Here is a 13,632-nt window from a genome sequence, read left to right on the forward strand (position 1 = left end):
AAAGTGAAAATTTACTGAAAATTGGAAACAAAAAGAAAAGAAAAGTACAAAACTGTTATGATTCTGTTATTTACACTACACATCTGTAAGAATGAAATCAAACATAATACAGGATAAAACAAATTCAGTGTACAGTTTCTCTTGTGATAGGTCTTTTTCTTTTACTTTATTACCTTTTTTATTTTATTCTATTATTATTTTATTTATTTGGTTTAGGTTAAGGGAATAAAAACCCAGAGTGATCCTCCAAATATTTACTTGTAACATTTTGGCTCGTATAAGAAAAACTTGGACGTTTCTTATTCCAATCAATCCAAGTGGCGTCTCTCACTCATCCAGATCATTGCAGTCTAAAGGTCTTGAGATGAAAGCAACTGGACTTCTTGTTTAGGTTCTTGAAGACATTTTAGAAAGGTGTATTCAATTCTCCATGAAACGACTTCAAGTACCTGAAAGAGGTCGAGGTGCTGTTGACTCAAACACTTCAAATGCTGCTGAGTGTCTGTGAGACTGCTGAGGAGTTTTTCTTCTCCCCAAAGGCCTGAAAACACCAACAAATACAGCTTTAACAAAAGAAACGAGCTCTACGGTGGAACCTTCAGTGAGATTTTAATCCTAATTTGATTTAAAAACAGGTTTGTTTGTATCATGAAACATTCCTCGAGTCTTCCTTTCATCTCTGCACAGACACACAAGAACAGAGGACCTCCGTTAGGTCCCCAGTCAGGACTTCTGTGCTAGAAGCGTGCTCAGTTTGATTTTCCCGTCCATGGAGGCTGTCAGGCAGGTGCCGCAGTCCACTGCTGAGCACCAGTCGACGGTCACCACTGGTGCTTTATGCCCCCCCAGTGACAGCACCCTCTCCAGAGCTGACTCCCCACTGGCCAGCTGGAAGAGAGGGGACCAGGAAATTTTTTAAAATACAAAACACATTTAAAGCATTAAAGAATGCTTGCTTACTTACTTACAGACAGACATGAAGGTGTACTCACTCTGTATATGAGTCCACCGGAGCTAGAACAGGTCAGGACGTGTTGACCTTCAGAGTCAAACGTGAAGAGTCGACCTCGAGGGACTTGAACCTGAACAAGAATTATATCACCAAGTTAGAAAAAAGCACCCCAAATTGTTTACTTTGGTGATTTTACTTCTTTGAACTATAAAAAATGTTTTCTTATGAACAGAGTTTAATTTGCTTTGTAGAATTCAATGTTTTCTAGCGAGCTTTGGTCATGAAATCAAATGAAGTGCTGTCTTGAAAATTAACCAGCAGGTCTGCTTACTTGTTTGTAGCCGCTGTACCCCGACAGGACGAAGGGCCCGGTGGCGTCCTGAGGTAAAATCTGCTCCGACTGCTTAACCCCACAGCGATGGATGTTCCACTGGATAAACTGCATGCGCACGCACACACACACACACACACACACACACACACACACACACACACACACACACACACACACACACTTTCTTGACTTTCCTGAGTAACATAAGGAGAACAGACGGAGCTACACTAGTTCTGGCTTTCACGCACCTTGGCATCTTCTCCGATGCTGAAGACGGTATTTTCATCATAGCTGAACTCCACACTGTAAACTTCCCCATCATGAGCTCTCCAGCTCATCGCGCTCTCATACCGCTGCATATCTACAGAAGACAGAGGACAGAAATGTATTTAACTTACTTGGGTTTTGGTAAGTGACAGCAAAGAGGCCACAGATTAATCCTCCTTGAAAATAATCTTTGGATGAATCGAGTATGAACGCAGACCAAACAGTCTGATGACTCCGTCAGCGGCTCCAGTCACCAGCAGGTTTCCATTGTGATTGAAGGCTGTGCAGTTTATGGCTACTGGTTCTGGCTCCAAAGAGAACTGGAGCTGAAAGACAGAAAGTCAGAACATTATGCTACAGGCAGGAAATAAAAAGAGCAGTTTAACTAGTTTAACTGTAACTGTCAAGGAAACTGAATTGGAGCTCATAGGCAGGCACATAACAGAGGAAAAGTTGAGTTAATACCCAAACCTTTCTTGGAAACAGGTTTCAGGTTTGCCAGAGCAGTCAGGTAGCCTGTTTAAAATGTGCAAACACAGTTTAAGCAGCACCTATAGGGCTGAAGTGCCAAAAACTGCAGCTCTAATCATGTCCACTGGAGGCTCACTCTAGCAGTGAATCAGTCCCATAGACCAGGGGTAGCAAACTCCAGGCCTCGAGAGCCAATGTCCTGCAGGTTTTAGATAACACCCTGGGTCAACACACCTGAATCAAATGATTAGTTAATTACCGAGCTTCTGGAGAACTTCAAGACATGTTGGGGAGGTAATTTAGCAATTTAAATCAGCTGTGATGGATCAAGGACACATCTAAAACCTGCAGGACACCGGCTCTCGAGGCCTGGAGTTTGCCACCCCTGCCATAGAACCTTTTTGGCGTAAAACGTCCAGCTTTACAGGAGAAATAAATACATTTACAGCCTGCTAAAAAGCAGTTTTGCCTCTAAAGGTCATAACACTACTGTGTATGAATGTGTTTATACATAAACCATTTTGACCCCCATTGCAGCTTAAAATTAAGGGTGTGGCCACTTTGATTAACACATGGTTGCCCTCTGAGCTGCTAGCTCCCTGAGGCTTCACGTCAGCTACCTGAACTGGACGCCTTGACTCAGTCTGTGCAGTTGGAGTTTATATTGCTCCAGTTTTCTGCTACAGCTGGGGTTTTAAATACACATTCTTTAAACCCAGTGGTTCCTGTTCCTGGTCTTGGACTGATGTGCAGACATATTAGCTAAATGATCAGTTAACCACCTGCTGTTTGACAGTCTTGGTGTCCCATAGCAGCAGCTGACCAGACACCGTTATGGGAAGTCGAGGAGCAGACTCGCCACTTCCAGATCGACTGTGAGCTGCAGCTGAACAGACGAATGATGAACCGCTGGGGCTGCAGGCTAAAGACAAGATACTGAAAGGCAGAAAAATACATTCTCATATGGAGATGACCTCGACTGTTGAAGACACAGTAAATCTAGTTTATGGACGTAGTTCCATTCAATTTGTAATGTAATTATAATGTAATAAAATAAAAGAGCACCACCCATTTTAGCTCCATCACTATCGGATGGGTTAACATTAATTTTGGCACATAACAACATTACTGATACTGAAACATAACCACGTTTGGATCAGATTTTCAGTTTAGCGCTCCATAAAAACTTCTGAGTTCCTGAGCTGCAGCTTTTAGACACTTTTTTTGTCTCAGCAAGGAGGCACTTTCATGCAATACAAAGCCAACAAAGAGGCAGAAATTGGTCCTAATTATGTTAGTGAGGAGCTCCAGGGTGCAGGTTTACCGTGGATGAGCCTCGTCGATGTTCATCTCATAGAGATTCTTCTTGGCTTCCGTATCATACAACCGTACTGTGCCAACGCCGCTGCCTAATAACAACTGATCACACACACATGCAAACATACATTTTACTGTTGGACAGATGTGTTTGGTGTATCAACTAGGTCACAAGCAACCTTGGGGTTTAGGCTTAGGGTTGGGTTTTTGTTTTGACTAGTGCTAAATAGGCAAATATCAAGGAACTAAGAGATTTTACCTTTCAAATTAAGTCTTGCAAATTAATTTTGGCAGTGCAATTGTTCTGTATGCATTGCACTAGAGACAACTGTCTGAAAACAAGTAACGAAATCCTAACCGTAACGTTAGGTGGATCATTGGTGACCTAGTGCATGGTAAAATGTTACCTTATCAGAATATTTATAAAATCAATGTATCTGAAAGTAAACACTGCTACCAGTCGGTCTGGTTTGGTGGCCCACTCCAGAGACATTAGAGGAGATTTGGACATGATGGTGGCTTTGGTCTGCATGATGGGGTTGAACGACCACACCTGACGGAGTAGGAGGGGCAGAGGAAGAAGTCTTTCATGAGTTTTCCTGTCAGTATATGCTGTTAGAATACCGTAGCTTGAAGACTATGAAATGCAGGTTTACCTTGATGACTCCGTCAACATCCAAGCTAGCGACACGGCGACCAGAACAGTCAACCCTTGAAAACAAGCGAAGGGCAACAGAAAGAAAAAAAAACTAATTAAGGCTGAGTTTTTGTTTTTATCCTTAAAGTGGGTGAATTGTGACAGACAGACCTGCAGTGCATGATGGATGAGTGGTGTTCTCCGTACTCCTCCTGGCTGAGTTTAATGAAGGGAGGTTCCTCTTGGCTTGGACCGCAGCTTCTGCTGTTTGAGGAATCGGTAGGTTCACTTGAGGACTCAATGGGAGGCTCCACCTCCCCCAGCTCCCCTTTCTTCTCTGATGTCTGAAGATAACACATGAAAGGGCTCACCAGACCAAAAAATTATTGTCTTCCAGCATACTAATTCAAAGTGCAGGTTGACCACTCGCAAAACTGTTTGAACATAGCTGACCTTTACCTCCACAGGTAAGGTAAGACTAAGGGCATCGCATTTGTTGCATATCTAAAGGATGCAACTATACCTGTGGTGGTGGTTTGGAGAAAAGCTCCTTCCTCTCCTTCTCATGATCTTGGATTCTTTTGTGTCTCGAATTCTGGTTCCCTGACTGGTTTGTAGACAGCTGGGACTGGGAGCTCACTGGTTCACTGGTTGATGACTGGGTAGATGCTGGCTTCACCTCCTTAACTTGGCCTGCTTCTTTAGATTTCACAGGCTAAAAAAGATGGAAATGATTACAACCGTAGATGTAGAAAACTGGAACACGAGTGCAGCTTGCTATTACTCTCTGAGGGAATGATTTTCAAACTTTGTGGTAGAAAATAATTAAAATATCAAATTCATTACCCAATATTTATTATACTAATGGACACACCCAATGAACCCAATCAAGCCTCGATCCTGAATCAGTGTGAAGTTTAGTCTGCTGCAGAGTCCTTAACAGACATCTCTTATTGGACAGGTTGGTTACCGCCCATTGTACATCATGAATCTTTGCCATTTCCTATCCATTTTCTATCACTAATCTGGGTCCAGATCACATTGGTAGTATAAGCAAAGATGCCTAGGCCTCCCTTACTCCTGACTTCAGCTTTTTTTGTATCTTCCCAAGCCAATTAAAAGACTTGACCTCTCTGGTGTGTCCTGGATCTGTGTTGGGAGTCTCCTGTGTGTGCCTGACACACCTCACATAAGAGGTGTCCAAATCTCCCCAACTAAGTTCCAACAGGAACAAGTCTGACTTGTTACTGACAATACAATCCAAGCTCTTACAACAGTTGTACATGTTGCCAAATAGCCCATAACAACAACCAGATACCCCATACATTTGACTATGTAGACTGCTAGGCCAACATTAGAAACTAGCATCAAAGTCCAACTAGTTGGAGACATTTCTTTATTAGGGTTTGTTAGTCTTTATCATCTTCCTGATGAGATGGTAACTCAGAAGAAGGTATACTGTCCCAAGTACCAAATTTCTAAAGTGAAGGGTCTTTCACTTTCCATATACAATCATCAGCTTTTGAACATAAGATGACCTGTCTCTGACTCACTAGTTGCAAAAAACCCAATTTTGTTAAAAAAACAACCATCCAGTCTGTGAGTCAAGGTCTTTTTTTAAATCTGTGAATTTGGCAATTCCTTGTGCTCACCTGATTACTCAGTGGGTCCTTCCTGCCCATTGCTGCCTGGCTTGGTGAGGACCCAGAGATGGCTTGCATTGGTTTCCCTGGGGCTCGTCTGCCTTGTGGTAGGAATGTTGAGAAGAAGTTTCTGGTAGGGGTGGTGGCAGTGCTGACAGCTCGCTGGCTCGTCACTAAGTCCCTACAAAGAGAATAAAAGAAAGGAAGTTTTAAAACAGCATACTACTACAGTGAATCCAAGCAAAGAGACCACAGCTATCAGCAAATGCCATTGCCATGAAAGGGTATGAGTTTTGCGACAATTTTTGGATAGTTAAAGTGAGCACAATAAACACCAGAACCCAAGATATCATACTGGCTATGCCGACTTGTCTTGATCACATAATTGCCATCTCTTCCTTTTTAAGCACATGATGAACATGCATCTGGCATTTATCCTTTTGCACCGCTCACTTGTCCAGTTGGGTGAACATTCGCTGGTGGACAGGTGTCCACATGTGTAAACTGACTGGTCTACAGCTATACACGTCCATTTTCAACAAGTAGAGCTGCACTATGTGTGTTCTGACACTTTCTGACAAAAAGTAGCATCAAGGTCTTCAATGATTTGTAGCTCTTTGCCAGCAAGCCTTTCGACCCCATGAGCATCAATAGTTCGTGGGGTTTCAATGACCGTGCTGCTGGTTCGCCGGTTGCTGTTCATTGGACTTATAGAGCAGTTCTCACTATGAAGCAACAACACTGTTTGCACCATATCAAAACAAAGGTGTGACAGGCCATTTCTGTCCAGTCTTGCTATGACTTTCCAAAAGAGACCTCTATAAATGGACCAATCACTATCAAAGATACTTAGGTCATTAAAACTTTTATATTTTCAGTAAGTAAAAAATAAGGTTAGACTTTTGACTGCCTAAAAAACTTCTTTTTTTCTACCCTTACTACTATGCTTACCAGTTGGTTTTTCAATTTTGAAGAATTTTTCTAATTCTCTTCATAACCGTGCGTGAGATTTTAGTGTATTGAGACACAAATTCCCTTGTTTCAGTAAGGGAATCCAACATAAAACTGCCAAATCAAAGATGCAGAGCTGTGGTGACCTCTTCTGACAAGGGCACAGACGAAAGTAGCTTTTTTTGAGGAAGGGGGGGTTGGCCCAAAAACCTATGTGCAGTCTGAGATCCTCAGCCAAAGATGTGTTGCTTCTTCCTGTGAATAGGTGGGAGACATAGTCTTTGTTGCCAGGGCTCCTTTGCTTCCTGGTAGAGATCTTTATTGGTCCCCAGGCTTCTCAGTTACTCAGAATCAAGTGGGGTATCGTGGCTTTGTTATCAGTGATCTCTGGTCAAGATCTTTTTGGGTCTACTGTATTTTAGTTACTCCAAAAAAGTAGAAAATCAAGTCAGTGCTCCCTGGTAAAAGTCTTCATAAATCCACTTCAGAACCACGAGGATTTTGCTTCACCGGTTAGCACTGCTGCCTCACAGCAAGAACGCCCTGGGTTCAAATCCACCATCTGGTTGCAGGCTTTCTGTGCGGAGTTCCAGTTTATATGTTCTTCCAGTATCTGCGTGGGTTTTCTCCAGGAATTCTGGCTTCCTCCTGGAGTCCAAAAACATGCATGGAATTAGGTTAATTGGTAATGCAAAAACCTTAGGTATGAATGTGAGTATGAATTGTTGTCCGTCTCTCTGTGTTGGTCCTGGGACAGTCTGGCTGCCTTTCCAGAGTTAACCCCACCTCTTGCCCTGTGGCACTATGGCAGCTGGGACAGGCTTTAGCACAGCCACGACCTTGAACTGGATAAGCAGAAGAAAATGAATGGATCCAAGGGCTTCTTGTTAGAGGTCTTCTTCAGTCCACTTCAGAACCAAATGGGTCACCATGTGTTTGTTGTCAAGACCATTTTTGTGTATAATACTTGGTGGGTGTGGTTTATCACCATCATGCATTGAATTATTCATTTGAAGAGGAAATAATGAATGTGTAATTGTCTAACAACACTTACTGCAAAAGTTAGGTTGCCTTATCATCAGCCATCATCAGCCAACTAACCTCTTAGCATCCATTAAAATAAAAAGTGTGTTGAGTTTGGGTTTTTTCTGGGTCCATTTCAGATCGGGTCCAACATCGATTCAAGCCCCGTCAACGATCCAGATGAGGAGCTTTAACTAACTTCTTAAAAGATACTTCTGTCAATCACATTTTTTTAGAGTATTTTAAAGTTTATTGGGGAAGTGTATTTGCTGGCCCGGTCTATCGATCGCCTGGAAGTTTAACAAAAAAAAAAAAAAAAAAAAAAAAAAAAAAAAAAAATGGCTCAATGGAACAATTCATCAGGTGAATTGTTTATTGTGAAACATCAACCGCATTACAGCACACAGTTTAAATACTGCAACAGCATAAATATTTTGGCATTTTTGGCAACAATACGTTAGCTAAAATATGGTTTTAAATAGTTTTTTTTATATGGATAAATATAAAATAACTCAGTTTTGTTTGATTTAAAGTGCCTGAATATGAAAATATGAGGTTACGTCATTTATTAAATAAATACTGTCACAAAAAGTGCAACAACCTTAGTTGTCATTTAGGCCTGAACCATGCTAACATCAGTCCATGTTCATTCTGTGCTTTGTGTTAAAATGTAACTTAAGAAAACAAAATAAAAACAAACGAAACCACAAAGCTGCAATGGATAAAAATCTTGATTAATATTTTAAGGTTTAAGATGGCTGCCATCTGCAACTCACAGCACAAAACACATTAAGAGTTTCAAAGTGATAAATACAAGCACAATACGCCAGTTTTTCCATAAAAATACTAAAGCATGGCATTAATTTTAGAAATGAGCTGACTATTGATGGTTAAAAGCATCATGATGCTGGCAGTGTTTAAAAATGGACAGAATGGCAGCCATCTTTGCTGTGGTTAGTCATCAGTAAAGACAGTGATGTTAGTCTCTCACAGCTCAGTGTCTCCCAGTCGGTCCATGTTCTGGACGTATGTCGGCAGCTTGTGGTGGATCATCTCATCTCTATCCCTCTGATCCCGGCTCTCCGTCTGCAGGGCGAACAGCTGGCGAAGATACAGCAGACAGGTCAGACGTCTACCCTGACTACAGCTTAGCATGGAGCACATCACATTTTAAAACTTTGTTTCATGAAAAAACTTTTACACTTAGTCTATGTTTTTAAGTACTAGTGTCCAACTTTTTGTTAGTTCAAAAATGGAATAAACCAATCACATGGCAGCGACTCAGTGCAATTAAGCACGTAGACACGGTCAAGACGACCGGCAGAAGTTCAAACAAAGCATCGGAATCAGGAACAAATGGGATTTAACTGACTCTGAATGTGGCGTGGTTGGTGGTGCCAGGTTGATCTACTGCGATTTTCCCACGCAACCTCTATCTCTAGGGTTTACAGAGAATGGGATGAAGAGTAGAAAATATCCTCTGAGTGGCTTTTCTCAATCGAAATGTCTTGCTTAGGTCAGTGCCTCAGCTACATCAAGCCGATAGGAAGGTGTGGAGATTATTTTCTAGGCACACTTTTGGCCCAATGAGTAACAACTAAATGTCACAGCCTACCTGAGCATTGCTGTCAACCATTTCCGCAAGCACAATGTAACATTTTACAATTGATGTTTTGGGACAATTTGCTATGTTCCAAAGTTCAAATCATCTCAAACTGATTTCTTTAACAGGACAATGAGTTCACTATACTAAATGGCCTCCACAGTCACTTGATATCCACCTAACAGAGGACATTTGTCAAATATTCCATGAAGAATTTAAGTGATTCTGAAGGCAAAAGGGGGTTCAATGGAGTACGGTGTACCTAATAAAGTGGCACGGAGTGGTGGCCAAATCATGGGATTAATACAGTGAGAATTAATAGGATTTGATTTGATTTTAATTAGTAAACAGAACTTTTGGAAACCCATTGAAATTAATTTTTAAGCTAAATAATGAGACTTAATTTGCATGGCGGGTGATTAAAAGTAAACGACGGGATCAGTTGTAGCTTTTTTGAACAAATCTACATTTGCATTATTCATGCAAAATTGATTTAATTTAAAATGAAATGCACTCTCTCACCAGCTGACGGAGCTGTTCGTTCTCCTCCATCAGGCAGGTCATCTTCTGGACTTCAGCATCGAAGCTGAGGAGGACAGGCTGAGGTGGGAAACAAGTTAAGGACTGAAAACTGAATTCCAGCAGATCAGTGCGGCCGCCTCTAAATTGTCAGAGCATGTTGAATATTAAGGCTGGCTGTGTGTTTCAAACTCAAGGATATGCATACACTGGAAGAGCACCGACAGGAAGTTATGCAGTGAAACCAGGAAGGTGTCAGACCACTGGCGGGAGAAGTACTGACAGAAGGCGGAGTTCTGCTCAGGGGAGGAGATAAATGGCAGGATGAACCAATCACGCCACTCAGCCTGACCCTGCAGCTCTGACGCCTGCTTCTGGAAAAACTCCTGAGTCTTCTCCAGGTTTCCTTTCTGGAAGGACGAGATAGATTTTTAAATCTTTGTTTCAGAAACACGCAGCAGGATGTCTGATTTCTCCATGAGGTGATACCTGCACGGTGTTGATGATGTAGTATCTGTACAGGCTGATCCTCAGCTTGTTGACGGTGGATCTGTAAACATCCTCGAGTCTGCTGAACAGACGTTTATCCAGGTAGAGCCAATATTCCTTCAGACCAGCCAGGTCAAAGCTCTGGACAAACTGCTGCAGCTGATCGATGATTTTATCCACCTGCACAGCACAAAAATAATGAAAAGTTATTCAGTGTCCTTTTTCTGCTGAAAGAAGAAACATCTTCAAAAACCTGAAATAGCAGCTTTTTTCGTTAACCCTTCACACCATTGCAAGCTCCTTTCTCCAACTTCCAGATGATGTGACTATTTTACTGTGAGGCTGTGAGGAAACAGAAATACATCAAACAACGTTTCTGCCAGCCATACCCTGAAGCCTTTCTCCTTGTCAGCTTTTATGTCGTTGTCCAGATGTTTCAGAGTGTTGGTGAAGCCACGGTAGATCAGATACTCCCTCACATGCTCATCTGTCCTTTCCACTGCAGAGCCCATGGTGACCTCTGACCCTACAGGGAACAAGTCAGCGTTTATTATGATTATTCAGTTTGTGTCTACTGTAGTCATTTGGTTCTTTGAAAGTATAAAGACAGAGACATTTAACTTCAGGTTTTAAGATTATTTCTTACATACACATTTATACAAGTATAATATCCAGCACTCTGGCTGTACACAAATAAAGAAGAAGACATAAACACAAGAATTCCAATCAACTTTTTCTTTTAATATTAGCTGACAGACATTCAAACCATTGATCTCACCGAGTAGCTGAGTAATGTGTAGGTAGTGGGTGGTGTGGGCTTTAGCAGTCTGATGGCATGAAGATCAAAGCTTCTCCATATTGTTTCTGTGCTGGCAGCATATAAACAGCACACAGTAGTGTCTCCCCAATGGCAGTCAGCTGTTAGGGTGGCTGGAAGAATCTCCCGCGATCCTCTCGGCTCTAGATCTGCATCATCTGAAGTACACATCCTCTTCTCTCAGCTGAATCAACTACCCTCCTGATGGATAAGTGGTCATGCCCAGGGAATGATGCACCCTTCCCAGAAGTGCAGAGATTCCTAAGCGCCCTGAGCAGGAGTTTGAAGTACTTTAATCGCATGAGGTTGTAGAAGCCTTGATGGGATTTCTTCAGCAGGGTGTTACTTGAAGTTATCCACTTTCTCTACCTAGGCCTGATTTATACTGAGAGGGTAGAATAATACTCTGCTGTTTTTTCATGGTCCCCTCGGTTTCCTGAGTTCAGCTCAAAGTTGCTCTCCTTATACCAGGTGAAAGGTGGTTGATTTCATACCAGTGGGCAGATGCATTATTATTTGAGAACAGTCCTGCTCTCGGCACATAATTTTATGGAGCTCCAGTGCTGAGGGTGAGAGGAAGGAACCATTTGTGGCCTGTCAGCCAGCCAGGAAACTGATCATGCACCTGCACAGGTGCACAGGGATTTCTTTTTTTTTTTTTTTTGCAGGGGGGGGGGGGTGCCTGAAGGGGGCTATTTTTGGTACATTAGTTTACAACCTCTGCTAATACTGAGGTTACTAAGTGTGCAGATACATTTTCTTCAGAATAAAAGTCTATAAACATCACTGCATGAAAATGTTTAGAAATAAGGTAGATGAAGAAAGGATTCAGACCACCTTAAAGTTTCCGCACATTATTTTAAGCAGACAGAATGTTCTCTTTTTCACCGCTACTCGGTATAAAGTTCCTACACATTTTAGTAGATTAAGCGGACCTATTTTCCTTATTTCTAGTCATCTCGCCACAGAATTTCTGTTTACAGAAGACAGCCAATCAGAAGAAAGGTGGCTTAAAGTAGGAGGAGCTAAAGCAGGTTGTTTGAGACAAGTGACATGAAACAGTAGACAGTAAAATTAAAAAAGGATTATTTTGAGCTGTGAAACAGGCAGAGCTACTTGAGTAAATGTATTTAGTTACTGTATGTCAGCGATTATTTAACAGACTTCAAAACACTGACATCACAATATTAACATGACAATCTAACCCACTTAATGTCACTTTTCTCAACTAAAGGATGAAGAAGGTAAAAGGTAATATTGCTCAATTTCTTTTTAAACTTCAGTAGCGTTCACTCCATTAGCAATAATTCACCTAAAACACTTCCTCTTCATGCACTGACCGCTAACTTAAAACAACATTAGATCACCGTTATGCATCCACAGCGGGACGTCGATAGTTATAAAAAAGAAAAAAGAAAGTGTACTTTAGATCCTTAAAAGTCTGAAGCAGAATATAAAGTATCATTTTTGTAAATGTAACCGTTTTATTTGGATTTCCTCCACCGCTTTTTGTTGCTAAAAACACTTCGGCCAGACTCTATTTGAAAATCTCTTTAATTGGTACACACGGCAAATGTAAGTTTAAACTCAGATTCACAATCCATCCCAGCAAACATCAAACGATGTCAACATTGACTGATTTCAGAAAATGTATTATTGTAAATCTGAAGAGACACAGGAACTGCAGTTAGCTTCATTTTAGCATCAAGTGTGCCACCAGAACAATCGACTGGAACACGTTACAATCACTATTACACAAAATCTCTCACATTAAACAGGCCAAATGCAGGCAGAATTAACATTCATTATGCTATAACATAATAAATCATAAAATCACGTCTTAACATTTACGTACCTCGGAGGAGAATCCAGATTATTTTAAATGAAGCAAATTTAAGGCGAAGTTTGGCTTGGTCTTTTCTTTGGTTTCAGCACCATGAAAGTGAACCGTCACCACCCAGAAACAGAATTGCACTTTTTTAGATCCATGAATCTTCAGAGCACAAAGCTGCTCTTCCGTCTTATTGTGAAAACTAAATGTTTACAACAACAAAGAGAAAGAAAACTCTCTTCCTGCTCTATTTTTCCTCCTGACAGTCATGTGATGAGCTAACGTATAACGCAGCCACACACTGCGCATCCTGCGCGCCCTCTATCGGTCAGCACGTCTCAATACACCTGTGCCGGATATACCAGCTGTTACCTGCAAAAATGTTACAAAGAATGTAGCATTTTTGTGTGTGTTTTCCTCTCTAAATCTCACCCCTTCTAGTAGTTAAAAGTGGTGTACGTGCTGGAGTAAAAAGACAGCTGTTAAAAGTGTTAAAAGCAACTGAAAAATAAAATCACAGTTATTTCGTCTTGTATATATGTGTCTTTAATATCCGAAAATTACTACAAACGTATGACTTTAAAGTGAAAATTTAGGACTTTTTCTTTATAACCTCTGTAAGTTACATTTTTTTCCTCTTAAATGTATACACCGTTATGATGAGAAAGTAATATTTGTATAATCAATATTTTACAATATTTAAAAATATATATATTTTAAATATATATATATATATATATATATAGAGAGAGAGAGAGAGAGAGAGAGAGAGAGAGAG

The 13,632-nt window shown here is 41.1% G+C and overlaps 1 protein-coding gene across 2 annotated transcripts; it reads right to left on the bottom strand.

The window, feature by feature from the left end:
- Nucleotides 1-592: 592 nt before the first annotated feature.
- wdr91 (WD repeat domain 91) lies at nt 593-13,177 on the bottom strand. Of its 2 annotated transcripts, none has more exons than XM_004561911.5 (18): nt 12,879-13,177; nt 10,596-10,732; nt 10,207-10,386; nt 9,920-10,127; nt 9,721-9,803; nt 8,587-8,696; nt 5,631-5,802; nt 4,502-4,693; nt 4,150-4,322; nt 3,998-4,052; nt 3,799-3,894; nt 3,349-3,443; nt 2,807-2,960; nt 1,771-1,879; nt 1,535-1,647; nt 1,284-1,391; nt 993-1,082; nt 593-888 (listed from the first exon to the last, which is right to left on the bottom strand). In XM_004561911.5, the coding sequence occupies exons 2-18, from the start codon at nt 10,716-10,718 to the stop codon at nt 724-726; spliced, it is 2,226 nt and encodes a 741-aa protein (XP_004561968.1). In that variant the 5' UTR covers nt 10,719-10,732; nt 12,879-13,177; the 3' UTR covers nt 593-723. The 2 variants fall into 2 exon arrangements, with proteins under 2 accessions (XP_004561968.1, XP_004561969.1); XM_004561912.6 differs by lacking the exon at nt 12,879-13,177 and adding an exon at nt 10,985-11,675.
- Nucleotides 13,178-13,632: the final 455 nt, after the last annotated feature.

This window comes from Maylandia zebra, linkage group LG7 (assembly GCF_041146795.1).
Source record: "Maylandia zebra isolate NMK-2024a linkage group LG7, Mzebra_GT3a, whole genome shotgun sequence".
NCBI lineage: Eukaryota > Metazoa > Chordata > Actinopteri > Cichliformes > Cichlidae > Maylandia > Maylandia zebra.

Excerpts from the sequence above, each read along its gene's own strand:
- wdr91 (XM_004561911.5), bottom strand. The coding sequence starts at position 10,718 with ATGGGCTCTGCAGTGGAAAGGACAGATGAGCATGTGAGGGAGTATCTG. Across the intron at positions 5,803-8,586 it reads CGACTGGGAGACACTGAGCT|GGACTTAGTGACGAGCCAGC; the intron begins GTGAGAGACTAA and ends TTCTCTTTGTAG. Across the intron at positions 2,961-3,348 it reads ATCGACGAGGCTCATCCACG|TATCTTGTCTTTAGCCTGCA; the intron begins GTAAACCTGCAC and ends TCTGCCTTTCAG.